This window comes from Dreissena polymorpha, chromosome 12, assembly GCF_020536995.1.
Source record: "Dreissena polymorpha isolate Duluth1 chromosome 12, UMN_Dpol_1.0, whole genome shotgun sequence".
Taxonomy (NCBI): domain Eukaryota; kingdom Metazoa; phylum Mollusca; class Bivalvia; order Myida; family Dreissenidae; genus Dreissena; species Dreissena polymorpha.
The window spans coordinates 58,906,970-58,929,359 of record NC_068366.1 but is presented as its reverse complement, the minus strand read 5'-3'; the positions used below and the strand labels follow the sequence as shown (position 1 = coordinate 58,929,359).

Below are 22,390 nucleotides of genomic sequence, written 5' to 3'. Positions count from 1 at the left end.
AAAGAATATATCAGTTAAATGTGAAAAATGTCAATCTTTCCGATCAAGTGGTTAATTTGGGCCAATAACTGCATTTAAAAGCTGTTCTGGACCGGTCTTTGTTAACTGTCAACTTTTCGGGAATTTCTGGTTGACTTTCCTAATGGGGTTGGTCCATAACTTTAAAGTCGCGCCAGTCAAAAATCATAAAAAGCGACATTTAAAGTTATGGTAGCCAGAACTAATAAAGTGTCAGTCGCTGCAATTGTCTGTTAACTCGTCGATAGTGTACATGTAGAATCTATGTTGACATCGACATCATTTTGTCAGGAGCAATCGCCGCCATATTGGATTTTGATCATTTTCTTTCGAAAATAAAATGAATTATAGTAAAGTAAAATCTTCTTTTCGCGGTCGTAATGTGCTACAATTCGCATGCTGCGTAAAATTGAATCGAGGCATATGGTGATATTTTTACTAGTTTTACAGTTTGTGTGTGAATTTTTTTTAAACTATTTTGCGTACCTGAACAAATACATTAATATCACTACGCATGGTTATATTCGTTAGATTTTAAGCGATTTTTAAGAATGAATTAAACTAATTGTTAGGCTAAGGTTATTAGATCTAGTTATGTTATATGTTACGTTGAAAAAAAAATCAAATGGGATAAATAGAATACTAGGATTAGCGTTGAATACAGAGAAGTTTATGTTGCTCGGCTCGAACACCGAAAGCGCTCGCCAAGGCTCGCGCTCCCGGCGTTCTAAGCCTCGCAACATAAACTTCTCTGTATTCAACGCTAACCTATTATTCTCTCATTCTATACATAGATGGTGACGTCACTACGTTATTGTCACCTCTATGCTAGGACGCATCACATTCCCCTGGTTAGGGGATTTGTGATTCCGCCAAAATAGTTCCGCGTAGGAATGAATTTTTTTTTTTAATGAGAAAAACGGTGTTGAATATGTGTTTAAAATGGAATGTTATTTAAAGAAATTTTATTAAATTATGTTTAAGGGTGATTTCAAATGTCTATAAAGAAGAATTGCAATTATTAGAAACATGTTTATCTGTCTTACTTTCGCTTTCACAATTCAATCGTAAACATGGCAAGTCCAAGAGATATCATACTTGAGGTTGCTAAAAAGGGAGGATTTCCCATGCCACTCAAGGAACTGCAAATCGAAGCGTTACTTTGTGTCATTGAAAAACGTGACATTATGGCTATACTCCCAACAGGTTATGGTAAAAGCCTGATTTACCAGCTGGCACCACTTATCCTTAAAGATTATTATAATCTACAGAAGTCTGTTTGCATCGTGTTGACACCTTTGAACAGTATTATGCAAGATCAGATCATTGCACTGCAAAAGATTGGAGTACAAGCCTGTTGTGTGGACTATAACTGTCAGGGTGGTCAAGCATTGTTTGATGATGATGGTGATGAAGGGGGTGCTAAATCAGATGGAGATGTAATATTAACGGTCCCTATGTCCGATATTGCTGATGGAAAGTTCACATTGGTGTATTCTCACCCTGAGGCGCTTTTAAGCACTGATACGGGGAAATCCTTGATACAAAATTTGGAGAATAAAAAAATAATTTCGTGCATAGCTGTAGACGAGGCACACATGATTCTGGAATGGTAATTGTTTCTATTATTTATACTGATGTTTAATACATATACACATGGCTGGTAGATTTAACACTTGAAAAATGGTGATTAAACAGTTACCTAATCCACCCCTGATCCAGGTCTCCAAGTCACCTCACCAACAAAATTTCACCTACATGATTATAGCCATTCACTAAGCAAATATGAAGATATTCAATGAGTAAGATATGTGAAATACTCCAGAGTTTGGCAGATATATCACCTATCTTGATTTTAAATCTGACAACAGGCATTCAGTTTTAGTAAGGAAGTTGACACACTCAATAGCATACTTTGATTTGTAGGATGACAATCCTATAAACAGTGGAATGAATCGTTTCATAAGAATTGTAATCATGTCTATATCACCTGATTTTATTGCATCATTGAACATGATAAAATCCATTGCAACTCTGACAATCCCAAGGCTGTATGAAAACACACCATCTTCTGCTTCGTCAGTTTTACAATCTTCAGGCACTCTTATGCGGACAGCTTCACCTGAAAGCCAAACAAAATTATTTTTACAATAGAAAAGCTGTCATCATAAACAAATAACTTAAAGATACAATTAGTTGTAATTTACCTCTGACTGATTAGACTGATATATGTTAAAAAAGCGAGTTTCCAATTAAAGGTTACACATACCAGGAAATAATATAATATTTTTGATAAAAAAAACAAAGAAAAATCAAGACGAGGCATTCAGTAAATGCACATGATCTGGATTGGATGTTTATTAGTGAGTTTTGTGAAACAAAGCCCAAATTAGGTCAAGGTCAAATATGGGTTTGAATTAAGAATTTATATTTAATTACCATTTATTATAAGATCAATGGTTTTCCCGACATCTTTTGAAGGCACCGTAACACAGTACAAATGGCCACTGCGCCGAAGGTATATTTTAGCATCTTTTGGAGCAGAGTATGGGCAGAACAGTGTATCCACCACTTTGGTCACTTGCTCCTGTAACCACTGCTTCTTCCCTTTGGTATTAGAAGTCTTCACTTCTTCCGGAACCAGAGACCCCAAGTCTGTCTTGCAATCAGCCCCCCATCTTTCACAAGCTAACTCTATCACAAGAGCTCTGAAAAGATGTAAAATAATTAACAAACAATAAAATAAAAGCTACAATGACAGGGCCTAAGACATTACTGTTAATTGTATTACTCTGAGCCATCACCAACTCTAACAACCCTGTGTTAGCCCTTATACTAAATGATGAAACCACTGTGTCAACATTTATTATGTTGAATCGCTGGTAATAGCAAATGGCAAACAACTACAGTCATGCATAACACTGAAGTGCCAATTTTCTATGTAAATCTCTTAATAGGCATTCAAAATATATTTCTATAATTTTGCTCAAGCAAGAACCAACACAGTTAACGGATTTTATGATGATAATGTTAATTTATAATGACAGCATATAAGTGTACAAACCTAGTGACAGTAATGAGGAAGTCTTTGTGTGATTCATATCCATTAGCCTTAACTTGACCATTAACGTTTGTTCTATGAAGAATTGCTCTGTACTGGGCAAGTGATCCCTCTTCACGAGCTGTTTCTGGTATGTAGAAGGTTTTGATGATTTTCTGAAAATACATAACACACATTTTGTTTCATATCAGGGGACAGCAGTTTCGACAAGACTTCAGCAGAATAGGTTCTGATCTCTTGGCAAGGTTTACTAACATTCCTGTTCTCGTGTTCACTGCTACAGCTTCACCAGATGCTCAAAAGAAGACATGCGCAAGTCTTCAACTTAAAACTCCAAAGATAATAGCAATGAATCCTGATAGACCAAACATTAAATATATTAAAACTGAACGACCGTCTTCTTCAAACACACAAGACCATCTGGATGAGATCCTTACTCCTATGGCTGAACAGCTTATCAAAGAAAAACATCAATATCAACTTACTATCATGTACACGGACACATATGTAATAAGCTATGTCTATGCTTTCTTTGAGAAAAAAATGGGTGACCTTCAGTATGTGGGAGATGCCGTGCCGGAGAACAGACTTTTTGCTCAGTACCACCAAACATATACAGAAAAAATGAAACGACACATAGTCAAAGAGCTATGCAAAGAAAATTCGAAGATCAGACTCATATTTGCAACTGTAGCCCTTGGAATGGGACTAAATGCACCAAATATCAGAACTGTTATTCATTACAAGCCACCAACTTCCATCGAAAAGTACTTCCAGGAAACTGGCCGGGCCGGAAGGGATGGATTACCAAGTACGGCAGTTATGTATTATAACAATACTGACATACGAAGAAATCGACCAGGAATAGAGCGGCAAATGATACAATATTGCAAGAACAGTTCAAAATGCATGAGACTATTAATGCTGGAATGTTTTGGATATTCAAAAAGTGAAAATATTGATAACAACTTGTGTTGTAGCATTTGTGATAAGAATCTTCAAACAACAGTTGACTAATACAAAACAAGAATTAGCCTATATGAAAACTGTCACTATAGAGATACCATTCACATACCTCTAACAAGTCTTGCTGAACATGAAATAGTTCTTCGATGACTGGAGACAACTGGTCAAACCTCTCTGTTCGACTGTGAGTACCAGATCTCAGAACGCGTGCCGAATCAAATGTTACCCGTGTCAGCTGATCACCACCCAGGGGAATACTGGCCATGTTGTTAAACTCATCACCTGAAAATAACCAAAACAAATAATTAATTGTTGCATTTTATTTGTTTCATAAAAATACTAATTTGTTTCAATGCACATTCTTGTAGTATTTTTAGTTGTTTATGTTTTCTTTACCGATATACAATATATTTGGTATGCCTGATGTTTAGGACACTGTGATTAAAGAATTTAAGTGTTATGTGCGTATTTTTCCGAATAATAGAGACACTTATAAATGGAGAAGACAATTAACTTTTTTCCTTGTTTTCGCTCTGTTATTGTATTCATAAATGAAAACTTTGAGCTTTATGTATATAAAACAAAAATGCTTAATATGGTGTTTGTGAAACAGAAAGCCAGTAAAACATTTTCATTAGTATTAGCAATAATAAATACCATTTCTGACACCAATATTTTTGTAGAATGGGAATAGTGTATAACATAATGATGTATATTGTAACTGAAAAGAGTTTCAAACAGTTTATCAAGCAACTAAACTGTAATATGTTGCAACATATTAGGGAAAGATCTAGGATCCGATATGGTACAGGGTGCTGCATAAAAGGAGCAGGGTGGAAATTTGGACCAAAAATTTTCTTTTAGTTTGCTATATCCAGGGTACTCATTAGTCAAATGCATGTGATCAAGGGTTTAAAGCACATCTGCTGCATTTTTCATTAAATATTTGGGAAAATTAAATATTTTCATAATTTTTTGTTGGCCAGAACAGAGGGGCAGGAGGGAAGAACAAAAAAGGAGCAGGTTGCAGCACCCTCCTGTTTTACTTTAGATCTTTCCCTAGACATACATTGTATATAACTAAAGCAAAGCAAAAGTGTGGCCGTAACACATGCTTATTACGTCATATTTTACTTGTACGCGAAGCAGGAAAGTGTAAACATTGTTGAAAATTTTAAAAATCCATGTAAAGTATCTTATTTTTCAATTGACTTTAATGAAATAAAGACGAGACTTTTGAGCCGACACAAAAAACCCATAAAAACACAAACTGAAATTGATAAAAACGGACTATGTAAATATTTCAACAAAAGCATGACACGTTGTGCACATTTTCCTTCTTTCTGGGGGAATTTGTTTTCAAATTAGGGAAAAAATAAACCTTTGGGGTCAAATTTTCGGCCTCAAAAATATGCCCTGTAAAGAATATGGAAAAACAACAATAACATGAACTTGGAAACTGTGGTCTAACTCAAACTAAATACCTCTCCCAGCAGATGTATATAATGACTCTATGGTTCCTAATATAGTGTCCATTATCTGAACACAATTAGGTAATGACTTTGGGTCTTTCATGATCACCTAATTAAAAAAAATCCATGTAGCTTAGTTCTTAACTATTTACTAGTATATATATATATATATATATATATATATATATATATATATATATATATATATATATATATTCTTTAGGAAAATATCTAGGACCACTTAAGTTATACAGGGTGCTGCTTAAGTGTTAACCTTTTAGTAAACACTTATTATTAGTAAATTCATTTGCATAAAAAGACAAGACTGTGTATTTTGGTGATTAGTTAACATGGCAACATAATTGGTGTATTTTTAACATGTCCATTATTCTGTTGCTACTTGATTATATTGTTAACAGGTATTTGATTAAAAGAATATTCCTATTTTAAAACAATTTTGCTTGTTGTTTGAATAATGTTTTAAGTGTGTTTTATTCTAGAAAGTGACCATTTTTCCTACCAAAAAGCTGTAGGGTTGGTCATTTTTGCAAACTACAATGTTTACAGAATCTCAATTAACCAAAAAGTCAAAATGTGATTTTTGACCACAAGACTGATTTTCCCAGCTGCGGTCACATATAATGAAGTTAATTGTCAAAATGTACAAAATTTTCATTTAGCCAATTCCATTATTCATTAAATCATATTTATTTGTCCTACTTACAAACATTGGATGAACTTGTGATGGTCTATCAACCACTTGTCTGTATTTATGGTCCACAAGACGAGGTGTTGCCGTAGAAAACATGGACAATGGCTGTATTTCTTCTACCAGTATCCGCATGACAAGCTGAGTACATCTTTTCCTACAAATAAAGAAAATCAAAGCGCTGAAGGCACTGAATTTGTTCGGCATTGCTGTTGTATAATCTTAGACGCAACTCAGTTTTCAAAATTATGTTATAGCTTTTTATATCGCAAGTTTGAAATGACCACAACCCATTCAAATTTATAAAGAGCTTGTCTTAAAGCACTGGTCAAGATGTGGGTTTTTTTCAAATCATTAATAAAAAGCTTTAAGCTTCATTTTAGGAAAACAGGGCTTAATGCATATGCATTAATTGTCATCCCAGTACCAGAAACTCTCTTTAAACAAAAAACACCACAGGACCTCCAGAGTGGTAGTCAGACACTTTAACCACGGCGCTAAAGATCTATCCCAACAACAAGGCTGTTGGAAGTGACCTTATTTCACTACACTCCTCCCCCTTTTTAATGTTTCAAGGCCCAGATTCGCCCGCTACAGCATGTCTTGCATCCGCATGGCCCTCCCAGACACCATTGAACAGCTCAGACCCATTCCCGCATTCACAGTTCTTTTTTGCCTCGTCGCCATTAATGTGAAAATACTGGGCTCAGGCCGGGGATTGAACCCACGACCTCCAGAGTGGTAGTCAGACACTCAAGAGCTAGCCCAACAGCAAGGCTGTTGGAAGTGACCTTATTTCACTACAGCTTTAATGTGTGTGGTTCATTGTTGTAAAATACTATATAACATTACTATGACATTGACACCGACAGTTAATGTAATATATCAAATAGCTTTTTATTGGTGATTTATCGTATTTCATCTAATTAAACTTACAGCCAAACAATGTATGCAACAATAAATAATAACTACAACTTACATGATTGTAACTGACAATCAGTATACTCATATATTGTTACCTTGAACGTTGACAAACTGAGATGATGTCAATCGGCAGCCATGTTGAAAAAGTAGTGCTACCCACAATTCCTTTCGCGATAGTACACAGGTCAGTAAGACCGGTGTGTACACAATGATTATTCTCTATGTATCTGACTGGTTTAAGTTACTTGTTCCGTGAAAATATCGCCTCATGCCTGGGATCCCAGAATGTGTTTTCCATAATTCAATGGGAAATCTAGCGTGGTTTTCTATTTTGTCTTTTTTAAAACATTACGTTACTTGTTTTAACATAAGACAATACAAGAAAAATACATTCTGAACTAGATATGATCTATTCATGAACGCATATGCAAGCTCATTGAGTTTTATGATTAAATTATCGCAAGGTTTTTACCATAAGAAATAAAAACAACAACAACAACTACTACTACTACTACTACTACTGCAACTCCCAGATATTGACCCTCCGGGTCTGGGAGTTGCAACTGGTTTCGCCATTTACCATAGCAAAATCGCCGCCTAAAATCCCGGCGGAGATTTATTGGTAAAATTAGCAACATAAACTATTTTCTGGCATGAATTAACACAAATAGATCGTCAATATATCTATAATGAGCAAATTAAGATAACTTACATGATGTGGTGTGCTCGTAGAAGAAAGATTTTAATCAAAGTTTCAAACACGTCAAGCGTAAATGTAAATGTCAACTTGTTTGCATACATTCTATACATAGATGGTGACGTCACTACGTTATTATCACCTCTATACTTAGACGCATCACGCACCTCCATTTGGAGGCATTTATGACTACGACACAAAGAAGTCCGCGGATGAATGAAGAATTTGCTTTATAAGTAAACTTTCATGTTATGATTTAAAAGTTAAGTATAATTTTGTTCAGTCTTACGGTCTTATGTAAGTATCAATTAAAATTTTCGTAAGTTTTCAACAATTTCGCTCTTTATTCATTTTTTTTTAACTGTACTTTCACTTTCGGTTGTATAACAACATGTATCCTTTATTGACGAAAGTTTGCAATGAAATAGCGTTTTCAAAACCGCTAAAAAAGTTTCAGAAGGTGTATCTGATGCATGTTATGAATAGACACAATGTCATAGCTATATTGCCGACTAGTATGGGAACAATTTGGTATTTCAAGTGGCTCCATTTGCATTGCAAGAGAAGTTCAAATTGACTCAGTTTGTTAAATTTTGACACCCTAATTATATATTTTTTTATAAGTGCCTGATAGATTTTTTTCTTTAAATAATTGAGATCAATGAAAATTTTAGTAAACGCACAGCATTGATGTTCTATGATGTTCATTTTTTAGTGGAATAGTATGTTACAATAAAACAATTATAACTATTGTATTAATGAATTTAGATTAGGTGTCATCTTTAAATGGGGTAGTAATTCATTATATGAGATTAGCACATTATATAGTTGAAAAATAAATAACACTTTAATGACTTACCATAGTAAAATAAAGTAGCATAGAATATGTTGCAGGTCATAAAATGTAAAACTGAAATTCAAGAAGCTTTACAAATATTTTACACTGACAACACTGCTGGTTTTCCAAAAAAAAAATCCTTCCTATCTACCTGTCCTAGTTTTTTGGGGCAAATTTCAATATTATTAATATCATTGAGTTAAATGATTAAAATATCAATATGTTTTGATTACATTAGCTTATTGTATTATTAATAATAAATACTTTGCAAGGAAAGTCCAATTCTGTTTTAATTAGTCTTAATTAGGTACTAGTAAAATTGAAAATATCAGTGACATCCAAAACTTGGCTTATATGCGTATGAATGCATATTTTCTTTGACAGTTACATAGTACCTTATTTAATTGGATTGAAAACAACAAATAACTATAGTTCTACAACCCAGCCCAAGTTGACTCAAACTGATTTAATTCATCAATTGATCCTATTTAATTATATTAAAAACAACATGTGTAAGATTTTTAGAATATCCCATGTATTCCTCTAGTATTCCTCTAGTACACCAGCATGCACGTCTTTCTAATGATTTACATGCACTCCTTAAACAGTTTAACAAAAATAATGAATGATTAATCCAAAGAAAACAACAAACAAGCTGCTTCATATAAAAAGTTTATTACATAAGATTACATAAGCAAAATAATCATTTTGATAATAAATCAAGATTATACTTCAACCAAACCATTATAAATTTATTGTGGGGTGGGGGGGGGGGGTAATGTAAGCACTAAAACTAAAATGGGGGAAATGTCTGGGGAGGGAACATCTTAGGGGGGGGGGGGGGCGTCCGGAATTCCTGCTAAGGGCGACAGTGTTGTTAATTTGTCTTTAGAAGAAATAAGTGAAGGAAAGTACTCATTGGTGTATGCCCATCCAGAAGCATTTCTGAGCATATCAATTGGAACAGCAATATTGAGTGCATTTGAAAGAGATATAACTGTTTCATGCATTGCTTTTGTTGAAGCCCACAAGTCATGGTCCTTTAATGGTAGCTTTCCTATTAGGGAATTTTATACTTATTTTTTACTCTACAATCTAGCTCTTTTGTCATAAAATGAGAAGTTTTATTATCCAACAGGTTTTGTGTTTGAACCTCACAAATTTTATAATACCAAAGTCCCATCATATAATCATCATCACAATCAACAGCAGCATTATCATTTTCATCATCATCATCGTTAGCAGCAGCATCATTGTGTTGTATTATCAGAATTCAATACAAATACAAACACAACCATTACAACTCTTACTACTACTACTACTACTAATTAATTAATTATCTACTACTACAACAAGAACAACAACTACGACAACTACTACTGATCTTATTTCTACTACTACTAGTCTTCTACTACTACTACTACTACTACTACTTCTACTTCTACTATTACTACTACTACTACTACTACTACTACTACTTCTACTACTTCTACTACTACTACTACTACTACCACCACCACCACCACTACTACTACTACTACTACTACTACTACTACTACTACTTGGTACACCAGAACTTGTAGTCCATGGAGACGATAATGAGAACTCCCAGAGTATTGATCGAACCCTCGTTCAGCGGACATCATTCTCTACACCATAGCGACCATGAATTAATATTTGACGCCATGTACAACATAATTCACCTTATTACAAAAAACATGGAATACACAAAATGAATGAAAATACTTTAAAATAAATGCAAATTTGAAATTTGAAACAAAACAACCTTAGCAATACATACTAAGAAACACTACATTATTGAAACACTGATACCATGAACATTTTAGGGTGTAACACCTTATGTACATGTACCAGACCTTTTATGTACTACCGGCACTTTGAAACTTTACGTACCACCTACATAAAATATAGGTGTTATTTCCATTCATTCATAGCAGTCCTAATGAATTAAGGTCATTCTCGTAACATGATTAAAGTCTAAAGAAGGAAATAATTTGATTTTTTACAGTTTGAACATTAAGGTCATTCTCTCTTCTCTTCAAAGTATCACATTTCAATTATACAATATAATACAAACATTGTAGACTTTATAATCCTTAGTCAGGATAAGATAAGAGACAAATGAATTTTTATAATTTACTTCAATTTCAGGTAAGACTAATAAATCATTTATTAAGTACTGCATGTACTTGGGCTAATAAATTAAACTAAGACACTCAGTGACACTTAGACAATCTGACAAAATATAAAATCTATGGCCAATATAGATCTATAAGTCTAAATTCATAAATACTATCACACAAAATACATTTCATCAATAACACACATTCATATTAAATTAGTTATCTCTTTATATTATAACTATGGTACATAAAGTGTCAGATAGTGGTACATAAAGTGTCGGTACATAAACGGACTAGTACGTAATGTGTGACATTCAACATTTTAAAAATCAGTTAACAATATATGGACTTCATTGTTTTGCATATACGCAATCAAAGCATATTTATTAAAAATTAAAACACACTGTTCATGGCTGTCTCTTTTTATTTATACATGCATCAACTATTCTGGTTATTAATACATTTTTAAAATTATATATAAACAAGAGCACCACATTATGGGTGCCAAGCTAGGCTGCGGTGCAGTTTTGAATAAATGAAATTTATTAAAAGAATTTTTAGAGGTTAGTGACCTTGACCTTTGACCGAGTGACCCCAAAATGGGTGTGGTGTGTAGAAATCATCAAGGTGCATATACATGAGAGGTTTTAATGTTATAGGTGGAAGCACTTTGATTTTTGAGCCTATGTAAAGGTTTTAGCACGACGCGGACGTCTGACGACGAGCTGTCTATGACAATACCTAGGGTTTTCCCCGAAAACAGCCGAGCTAAAATTGAGCGCCATTAGTCCAATTTTTTGACGCTCTTAAATATTAAGCTACTTTTTATATGGGTAATATTTGGAGCAAAGAATTTAGCCCATATAAAAAGTATCTCTAAATTCTTTGCGCGTCTTATAAATAAGACTAGAGCGCCATGTAAATTAAATGGAAAACATACAACATTATGTCAAGAAAAATAAAGCTGTAAAAATCTCACCTGCTCGTCTTTGATGTTGCAATTAGCACATTCAGCATTTTCAGTATCTACTAAATAAATATATGAAAGTGCCAAATGTCCAAGATACCATGACGTCCTCCTCAAAATGTTAGATCCTTTGAACTCCATTAATTTTATCCCTGATTAATCCTCTCACACATGAGGCCTACATGTAAGATTCCTTGTAATGTTCACAGCGTTTATTTTAAATCGTTTACGTTCTCAAATTTCAGCAGGTATTTAATTATAAATATTTATTTATGATTTTGATTTATTTACTATTTCGAAGATACAGTCTTGCAACGTGTTTAGTTAGTCTAAGTTACGTGTTTAGTGATTCTTACAAACAATAGACTGACATAAAAAGTGGCTCCTTTTGAAGCACAAACTGCATCCATGTATATATTACAGCTGGCCCGGTTTGATGGGGCCTGTTTTTGATAATAATTAATTACCATTTTTCACTTCCGTGTTTATTATGTTTACCAACGCCATGATGGAAAAAAGTCCGTTTCCCACAATGCTTAGCGCGCATTCACACAGGTCAGTAAGACCGGTGTGAGTAAGACCGGTGTGACACAATGGTTTGCATATCGAACAGTTTTTATTAACCAAAAGAAAAATTAAAGGAACGCATGCGGTGTGTTTACAACATGTACCAATAAACGGTTTACCTATCATTTTCTTCAAACATACAATTTATGTTTTTAAGAAAGGTTATGTTCAAATATTAAATATTTGTTTTAAATGGACAGAAATTTTATATATAATTTGTTCAAATTTTAATTAATACTTATGTTAATTGTATATGAATAGCGCTCAGACAACAGACATTAGGAAGAAACAAAAGGAACCATGACCCTTAGATCTGCCGTAAGGGAATTATAACACAACAGCATCTACAGCAGCAACATTTATTAGCTCTAAAGCATACCATTGCTTTTAGCCATAAACAAAATATAAAATAACAAAAGTGTAGTGCATGGATTATAAGAATTATGAAAACTAGGAATTGATAGAAGTAACAAAAAGTAATCACTGATAAGTAACATAAGTTGTACTACTTTCAATTGATAATGACTTATTCATCAGATACTTTAATAAGGTAAGACATAAATTAAAAATTCACTTCTGAGTAACATAAGACTTATCACTTTAATACTGATATTGAGTGTAATTCATTGACTTCTGAGATAGACATTATTATAAATTATAACAATAAGTAAAACACTGAAGCATGATTTAAGAACAATGATTTATATAAAACAACCCATTCAAAGTGTAACTTGTATTCATACATATATTCGAACATCATATATTCATATGTATAGATACATATAATCAGGGATTTCCCCAGGCGATTTTAGCCCAGCGGACTAAAATGCGTGCGCTTGACATTTTCACAAGAGCTTGCAAGCTTTAATCCGAATGCTGTCTACATTCGGCCAACGTTCAATCAAAACATGCACGCTCTTATCATCGCTCTTATCAGCGGTGTGTGCATAAGGGGCATAGGTAACACGTATGAACGATTTACGGGTCGTTAATGGGGATCGATTATGGTCGTAATATCATAATAATGGTCGATAATGATCTATTATTACCGGTACATGTGGAGGTAGAGCAATTAAAGATATGCTCAAATTGTTTGTTTGTTTTATTTTAATTAGTTTAAACCTGTTTATTTTAGCTCGATTGCATCGAAAGCCGTATGCTTTTATAAACGCTCTCGAATCTGTTTCCTGGGACTAGAACCAGTACTTGGTGTCTTTTGAGGGAGATCGAAGGAACGCTCACAATGAGGTTTTAACCCGTGACTTCCCGATCGCTAGGCGGACACCATATCCACTACGCCACGGCGATCTTTTAAATATTTTAATTGTTAACGACTATTGCAGAAAATAAACAAGTATAAAGAACTTGCTTCAAAAATAAACCGTAACTGATGTGTGTTGCGGTTGTGCGTAATTTAAGTTATGAATACAATTAATTGGAATCAAACGTCTTATTTGATTGCTCCCGACCATTTAAAATTTGTTCACACTATTTTCGAAACGGCGACTATAACTTCACAGTACCAACATTTAATATATTCAGATACAATATATACATATATATAGTTTCTTTCATATTTACGGAATTCGCTATATACCTGCAACATATTTTTCTTTAGTCTCTGTGCATGACAGAATACAATATAATAAACGGCCAGTAATTGGAAGCAAGAGTTTCCATTGGTCACAGAATGTTTTTCAATCATTTTTTAGCTTTCTGTTTATTTTGGTTGTTATTTAATATTATAATATATGACTTGACTGAAATGAACTGAGGACAAATACATAAATATTATGAAATTTTGTGTTTTAGTAGCTCCAAAGTAGTGTGGATTTTGATTTATAACATTTAGAAAGTATATAAAGAAATCGACACCAACCGCCTGCCGCTGTGCCTGACCAAATTTCTGGGGAAATGCCAGTACATATATATTCTTCGCTTGTTATTCTTGTCTGTTTATCATAACATTCTCATCAGTGACAATTATCAAATGAAAAATCTCTCCAAAACACCTATCACACAAACACATCCGCATTTTGCACAGCACCTTGAACAACACTGACAAAGATCACACTCACATACAGAAAAATTCTTTAAAACACAACCTTCCCTAACGCATAACTCACTTTCACCCATCTCTTTAGTTGGCGGCCTCTCGCTGGCGGCCTAGGTAGATTGGTCGATGACCACTTTTCTACCATGTTGGACACAGCGACCGAGAAACCGCCAGCCAGGAAAGAGGTCAGGCGAGACGAGGACATGAAGATGCTCGTTAACATCTTAATGAAAGAGCGTCTCTGTGAGGACCTTGGGCCAAGGTGCCACCAAGGCATGAGCAAACTTAAGGACGTTGTGGTGAAAAAAATCCCGTACTTAGAAAAAATTAAACTTTTATCAGAACGTTTAGATAGGAGGACATCGGTCGAAAAACCATAGTGTAGCGTTCGACGTATATCATATGGTGTAATTGCAAGTCTCAATTAATTCTCCTACTAGATTGATCATACACAATTCAGGTATTTCAATACATGCATATACCAAAACACTCATATGGTTAACAAATGAACACATGCATTACCGCCTTTCAACTTTATGTACGTCTTCAATGCGGACTCAAAATATAAAATGATTTAATTAAACAATAGTAAATTATGCTCGATTGGTTATTGTCGGCTCAGATACTACTTCAAGTACCCGGTGTAATAAAAAAATATACTGCAAAGTATGTGGTGTACAGAAAATATATACCGGTTTTAAAAAGTATTCCGGAGAATGACCGGGTGCGTATTTTCCGTATCCGGGGTACATTGTAGAATACTTCTGAGTACTCGGGGTACTTTTAAGTAGTACCTGAGCCGACAATGACCAATTTATCGTAAATTATGTGTGGTGTCCCTCGATCGTGGTTAGGCTTTCGCTTTCAATAAACACGATCACACACAGGGAAATATATGTAAATTTATCAGCTGTATGTGTGTATATGGTACCCCAGGTACTTTAAAGTTTACTACACTGTTCCCGCTGTACGGAAAATATACAAAAAGAACCCCGTCGTATTGCCGGGTGCCTTTAAACCTATTATTCGTACCCGGGGAACATTTAGTTTACCTAAGGGTACACGGGGTACTTTAAAGTAGTTCCTGAGCCGACAGTGACCAATTGATTATGTGTGGTGTCCCTCGATTGTGCTTAGGTTTTCGCTTTCTGTAAATCTTTTAGCTGTATGTGTTTATATTTCATTATGACAATGCATATTCATTTCTTTGTTCTTTCTTGTTTTGTTTGTTTAGTTTCTTTTCTGGTGGTTCTTTTTTCCATTTCTTTATACTTTGTGTGTGTGTGTGTGTGTATGTCTGCAATATTTTCTATGTATACATGTATATTAAATAATCTAGCCTAATAGCCGAAAACAAATATGGAATATGTTCAATGAATATTTTAATTTGTGCAGAAAGTGTTTCATAGCATTTCAACCCTCATTCACTTAGTAAAATTGTAAAAGTTACACAAACACCACATTGTATCTTTATTTTAATAACAACTTGTTTACAATGCAAACATACGCCCGATATTATTCAACTTACTAACGGAACATGCCACTTATCCGATCGCAGCGAAATTACAGTCATAAAAATGTGTCCTAACTCAAACTACAATGTTATACACAATACAATTTCAACTGCTACCATAAGGCCAGATCGTCAGATACCACTGTAAAAACAATTTGTGCAGTGTAACCCTTTCTTTCCCTTTGCTCTAATCGACAATAACAACTTCCGCCATAAACGATTTGATATCAATTTTATGTTTTGAGCATTTCTCAACAAAGTAGACGCAAATTGATGTCGATTGTAACAGGAATTGTGTTTGTAACAATGTATTAGGTTGATTTAACTCGATTTTATGGACATATGTGTGACATTATTTTTTTACATTGATTTTAATTTAACCAAGAAGAACTATGAGCCTTACGTATGTACTCATAAAAGCTCAGAGCATTCAAGAAGAACTACTACTACTACTACTACTACTACTACTACTACCACTAATACTACTACTACCACCACTACTGCTACTTCTACTATTACTACTATTACTACTACTACAATAGAGCATGCTGTCACAAATACTTTTATTTTTCGATGACTTTATCGATAATATTTGATGCCTTTCGGCACCGTGCCAATCTCGTTGTGAAGAATGACATTATTCACAGGCTTTAAGCGTGAAATGCGCAGGTTAAACATGCTCGTCCTTCTTAACTTTAAATAACCATTAAATACTTAAATAACATGATGAAATAACAGTCTTGAAAGAAATGATGAAGATTTTGATAATTGATTTTTTTTATAAATTATGTGCAAAGGACACTGGTCTTGTACGCAACACTTTATCAAATGGTATTTATGGAAAATCATCAAAATAGATGAATGATGAAGTTACAGTCTAAACAAGCTGCCTGATGCATCATGCATATGAATAGTTAAGTATTGATATAGATGAGTATTGGACTAAAAGTGTGACCTTACTCTTTTAGTTACGGAATATGTTTTGGACGCAACACGCTAGCTCTACAGTGTTCAGATTTTGTCAAGTTTGTACAATTTCTAAATGACGAAGCTACAGTCCAAACCAGCCGTAGAGTGCTCAAATTGACTTTTTAACTTTAAGTCTGGCCTTCTGTATTAACAAACAAAAGAGTACAGTGAACATAAAATAATAAAGGCGATAATCATTACAGGTTTGATAAATCAGAAAATGCAATAACCATAAGGTAGACGTAAAACCGGATATTTGCCTTTTCGCGAGCAAAATGGTATGTTACATAGCAAAATACTTTAACGACGGCAAGTTAAACACCGGTTTCAAATTTATACAGTTCTAATTAAGATACGCATGCTCACTTATAGTGCCAATTTAAATATGAAGATAAATATTTACTACATGTCGCTGTTTTAATATATGAACAGTTTAAAATCACGTTTTAAGTCGAAAATTCTGGCTGAGTAAAGACAGCTCCTCGTGTGATTATTTTAATTGTTGGGGTGTTAGAACCTGCGTCGAAAAATGTAAATCGAGAGAATAGCATAATATACTATAAACCACATTTTCTACACCTTTAAGCTTTTTTATTGCGAATATTGAACGATGTAGTCCAAAACGATACTCGTGTACGGAGTATTGCATGCTGGTGCTTAAATCCCCCAATGCTGGAGGATAAGTTATTATACTGGAAACTACGTTAAGACAAAATAATTTTTGATGAGTTTAAGATTCATTTTTAACATTTGAAAATAAAATATTGCATAGCACACATATACTGAACAAACAATGTTTTTAACAATGAAACTCGGTTTTATATTTTGGATTATTTAAGAAGCATGCAAAGTATGATTAAAAGAAACAAATATAGACACGTTTTACAATGAATATCTTATGAAAAAGTTCATAGACACGTTGTCATTTGTGATTTACACCATAACTTACAAACTCGTGCAGTATTGTCTTCGTAGACTACTTGTATTATAAACTTTCAACTTAAATGAACACAGCATACATGTTGCGACAGGCTGAAATAAGAAATCATAACACATTAGAAGACATTACTAAGCACACTTTCCTGTTAGTCCCCGTTAAGGAACAATTGAGTAAAAGCAAGTCACACTACCAAATTGTATGATAAGATTTAGGTCCACTCCACATTCTTTTGTTTATGGATATTAATAGAACTTGGAGTGCGTTTATTCATAAGGTGTGGGAGCGATCGCTTGATTAACATTTTTCGATTCAGATTTATAATCTTAAAAAACATCACTATTGTTTTATTGAGATCCGGTAAATTTTTCGCAAGTATTTTTTCTTGAAAAGTGATTTTTAAATAGTTTATATACGCAATGCATCGTACAATGTGCGATAATATTTTTTTAATTTACTTGGTTGTATTTGCTGTCTAAATAATCCAGAGCTTAACATAGTTAATTGTACTGGTATTTAACTTAACTCACGTGGTAACTCTGATATTTTTTCCACTTTATATGCCATTATCCGGTATCATGTCTTACCCAATCAAGGGGTGTTGCTGCAGTTTTGCTGATTTTTTTCCATCTAATAGATTTTGTCCAAAATTAATATTTAAGATATATATACAAATACTATATGAAAAATGAAATTAATACATAGAGTCACCGGCCTTGTTTTGATTTTATTCCCCATTATATAAAATGTACTTTTTCAATAAAACTGAACAATCTTTCATTGCGTATAAATAATTAATAACCTATGAAATTGGCAACATGTAGATATAATATAAGCTAAGATACATCATATACAATTTAATTAAACCACACACTATCAATAAAATGGAGTACACAAGTTAAACTTAAAGAAATTTATTTTTTATAATTGTTATGTCACCCCAAAAAAACGTCATTTTTTACTATTGTAACCAGATAAATGGAATTTAAAATTGTTCTGTCTAATAGAATTCTGGGAAACTGCTCAAATATGTTCATCTACATATTGTCATCATAAAACACAAACAAAAAAGGGGGTCACCGCACTTTCACAAAGAGTTTTTGTTTTAACTATCCCTACCGTCTACATGAAATTTCATAAAATACAGCAATTAGGCAAAACCCACGTACCGGTACATAGATAGTTAGAAATATGCATAAACATTAGAAATTGTTTACAATCTTTACTGGGATCACAACAGCTTACCAAATGACATTAATAAAAAACTATATTTATTCACAAACATAATACCATACAGTATCAAACTCAACCTTAATCATTAATAACTTAGATGTACTTGTTCACAGATTTCGGCATGTTTTGAAGTTTGTAATTAAATGCTTTAAATTGAAAGATGTAAACAACAGGACTGAAGAGCTCCATTATAAAACAAGAATGAAATTAAAAAAGAAAAAAAAGTTTAAAAAAAGTTGACCCCACATCGGATCGAACCACTGACTATTGAATTATGAACAAACTCGGTCATTTCTGGTGATACTGATAACACAAATATTAAGTTGTGATAATAACATCATCGGTGCTGCTATAAATATATCATCACTTAAATAAACTTACGCAACGCCCCTTAAGATTTCCACGTCCTCCTGAATCGATAAATCTATTCCATATTGCAATAACTATTTCGATGCACGTTGCTATTTATAACATTATCAGTATATGTTTACGACAATTACAAGAGTGTATTATCTACCCGTGCTTACATGTAAATGTGTTAAGTTTTGAGAAAAATTCGGATGTGTCAATAACTATATGATCCAACTCGTTATACTATTTGAATAATATTAATTGTTCGATTTTTAATCTCGTTTATTTTGGTCGCGTTTGAAGAAGGAATAACGAAAACTTGTTACGTGACAGGTCTTACTAAACAGTTGTCCTACCTAGTAACCTTGCATTATAAAAATTTGAAGACATCTTACTATGTTTATATTGCATTGTTTTCAAAGATATGCTTAAGTGAATATGAAACTTCAGTAAACGCTAAGTACTTCTTTCACACGTGATGTGAAAATCTCCTACAACCTTATGTAATTGTTGTTTTGTAAATATACAAAATCTTACACAAAGTTTTGCACTATGCTAAATGTTAAAATTTAAGAAAAATGAGTTACTTGTAAATGTCGAATTTACCTATCTTGGTAAGAAGAAAGTATCGCTTGTGCATGCCTTATATGCATGATATGGGTATGTTTATTATGTACTTGTATATTGTTAAATAAAATCATAAAAAAGTGATTGATGATCGTTAATGAAACAGGTCACAGAGTAAACACTTAAACAGAAAAAGAAAAAAAAACCTTTGAAATACCATTCTCTTGCATTTGTTTTTTAAGTAGATTGACCGTGATCATTTAATTGTATTTACGTAGATAGAAAATGTGTATCGTATTAAATGATCATTTATTAATATCAAGTGCAAGTGTACATTGCCAACCAACAGTAAAACTTTACTTCTAAGAAATTGCCTTTGAACGCTTTTGAAATCGAAATGTATCTATACCAACATAACCTTCTATGTGTGTTTGCTTGTGTCATATGTTCGACATGAACGTTAATTTTGATCATATTAAATCCTTCGTGACACTGGACTATTAGCAAAATTACAAAACTACTTAGTAGCACATCAAATAAATAATGCAGACACTAAAAAAAAAATAGGTCTTACTAAACAGGCTTGTCAGTGACATGCCCGCTTATAAAAATATTTTGATGTAGCACTGGTTTCCTAACAAAGCGGGATAGACGCAATGATAAATGTGGTTTACACCAATAACTATGATTTTAATAAACTTCCTATAGGGATTTGTTGTAGTTATAAAAAGTGCTCTTTACGAGTCATACTTGGCGCTTGTAATACATTTATAACATTGACATATGACAGACTACTTATTATTATCATTTCACAGTAACGTAAATAATCATCCGTTACAATGATATGTAAACAGATATGCATGTATATAGATTACAGGTAGTTGTTTGTGTGGATACAAATAGAAACTAAGCAGGTTACTAATTATAGACGGAAGCCCATGAAGATTAAAAGTCTGGTATTCCTTCAAACACCTCACTTAGGTATCTCGTCATTGGAATCCCAAAGACTTCACTGTGTTTTCGTAATATAAACCATAGAATACAGAAGCAAAACTATTTACTACGCTTTTTTCAATGAAAATAATTAAAACGTAAACAATTTGAATACATTTTAAAGTAGCTTACATGTCAAATCACTGATAACGTACTCGCTTTTCCAGTTAGTGTTGAGACAGCTTCCGCCTACTGCGTAAAGCTACCGCTGAACTCTACAACCTAGATAGAACACACCATATGAACCATTATCTCGAGTGATTTGAGAGTCATATGCCTCGGTACGCCCAACGCGTGATCCTACTCTTGTCATAAGGCTGTATACGACGCGCGTAGAACAAGCCCATAACGTTCTGTCGAGGTTTTGATGAAAAAGCACAATTAACGGTCTGTTACGTATTGAACAAAGACATGTTGAGCTAACAATACCTTTTTTCAGAAGGGTCTCCAAAGGACATAAATCCTGTACAACTATTTAGACTCGTTACAAGTCACATTTTAATACAACATATTTAACCAATCGTGATACATGGACTATCTCCGGAATCCTCTGATAGATAGGCCTCGTGTCTTAGTGTCTTCATCCGGGCCTGTATAACTACTTTACTTATGGAAAGCCAAAGGGGACCCCCGCTAAAATACATATAATTATATAGTAACTATCGGGATTTTCATTTTTCGCGGAACTTTTATACTCAAAGGAATCTCGGGAATCCATATTATCGCGGATGTGCAAATCATCGTAAAAAAGCGGGTTCAAAAACTCGCGCGGAACGTTCATTGAATCCACATCTTCGCGAACTGTGCAAAAATCGCGCGGAACTTTCGTATCTTCCTCGGAACAATTGTCGATTAAACAACGTACAAAAAGCGGGGTCTAAAAATCGCGCGGAACTTTCATATCTTCCGTCGGAATAATTAGACATTGAAATTCTGTACAAAAGTCGGTTTGCTATGTAAATTGCGGGTTGCTAATCAAAAGTCGCGCGGAAGATTCATTTCTCCGCGCGATTTTTCAATAGCATTGACTTACTGCACGAAATTCGGGTTGCTATGTGATTACGCGATAAAATTTGATTGGTTCCGACACCTAGAATGGACCAATCAAAACTCGCGTCTTATCCAGCATTCATGCAGTCATCATGATGACGGTTGTTTCATATAAACACAAAACCTTTTAAGGGCGAAAGAGTAATCAATTTTGATGACATTAGCCATGAGGTTAGTATTTAACATACATGAATTATGAATTTGAATGCAATTAAAACAGCTCAAGAGTATAGAGTGTTGTTTTCACGGTTTGTCGATATGCAAACGTCTCTGATAAAACATAAACACGTCATATGTCGTCAAAAAATGAAATGAAATATAGTGTTAGTGGGTAAGAAAATCTTCCCTTAAGCTCAGT

At 33.7% G+C, this 22,390-nt stretch overlaps 2 protein-coding genes across 6 annotated transcripts; one reads left to right on the top strand and one right to left on the bottom strand.

Annotated features, from left to right (window-relative positions):
- The first annotated feature begins 817 nt into the window (after nt 1–817).
- On the top strand, nt 818–4,639 carry LOC127853625 (putative ATP-dependent DNA helicase Q1). The gene is made up of 2 exons (XM_052388296.1): nt 818–1,630; nt 3,271–4,639. Exons 1-2 carry the CDS (start codon nt 1,092–1,094, stop codon nt 4,094–4,096), a joined length of 1,365 nt encoding a protein of 454 aa, XP_052244256.1. The 5' UTR covers nt 818–1,091; the 3' UTR covers nt 4,097–4,639.
- On the bottom strand, nt 1,544–21,525 carry LOC127853626 (uncharacterized). Of its 5 annotated transcripts, none has more exons than XM_052388298.1 (7): nt 21,412–21,525; nt 6,242–6,383; nt 5,530–5,626; nt 4,155–4,327; nt 3,083–3,234; nt 2,458–2,726; nt 1,544–2,140 (listed from the first exon to the last, which is right to left on the bottom strand). In XM_052388298.1, the coding sequence occupies exons 1-7, from the start codon at nt 21,438–21,440 to the stop codon at nt 1,863–1,865; spliced, it is 1,140 nt and encodes a 379-aa protein (XP_052244258.1). In that variant the 5' UTR covers nt 21,441–21,525; the 3' UTR covers nt 1,544–1,862. The 5 variants fall into 5 exon arrangements, with proteins under 5 accessions (XP_052244258.1, XP_052244259.1, XP_052244257.1 ...); XM_052388299.1 differs by lacking the exon at nt 21,412–21,525 and adding an exon at nt 21,115–21,220; XM_052388297.1 differs by lacking the exon at nt 21,412–21,525 and adding an exon at nt 7,863–8,035.
- Between the last annotated feature and the right edge of the window lie 865 nt (nt 21,526–22,390).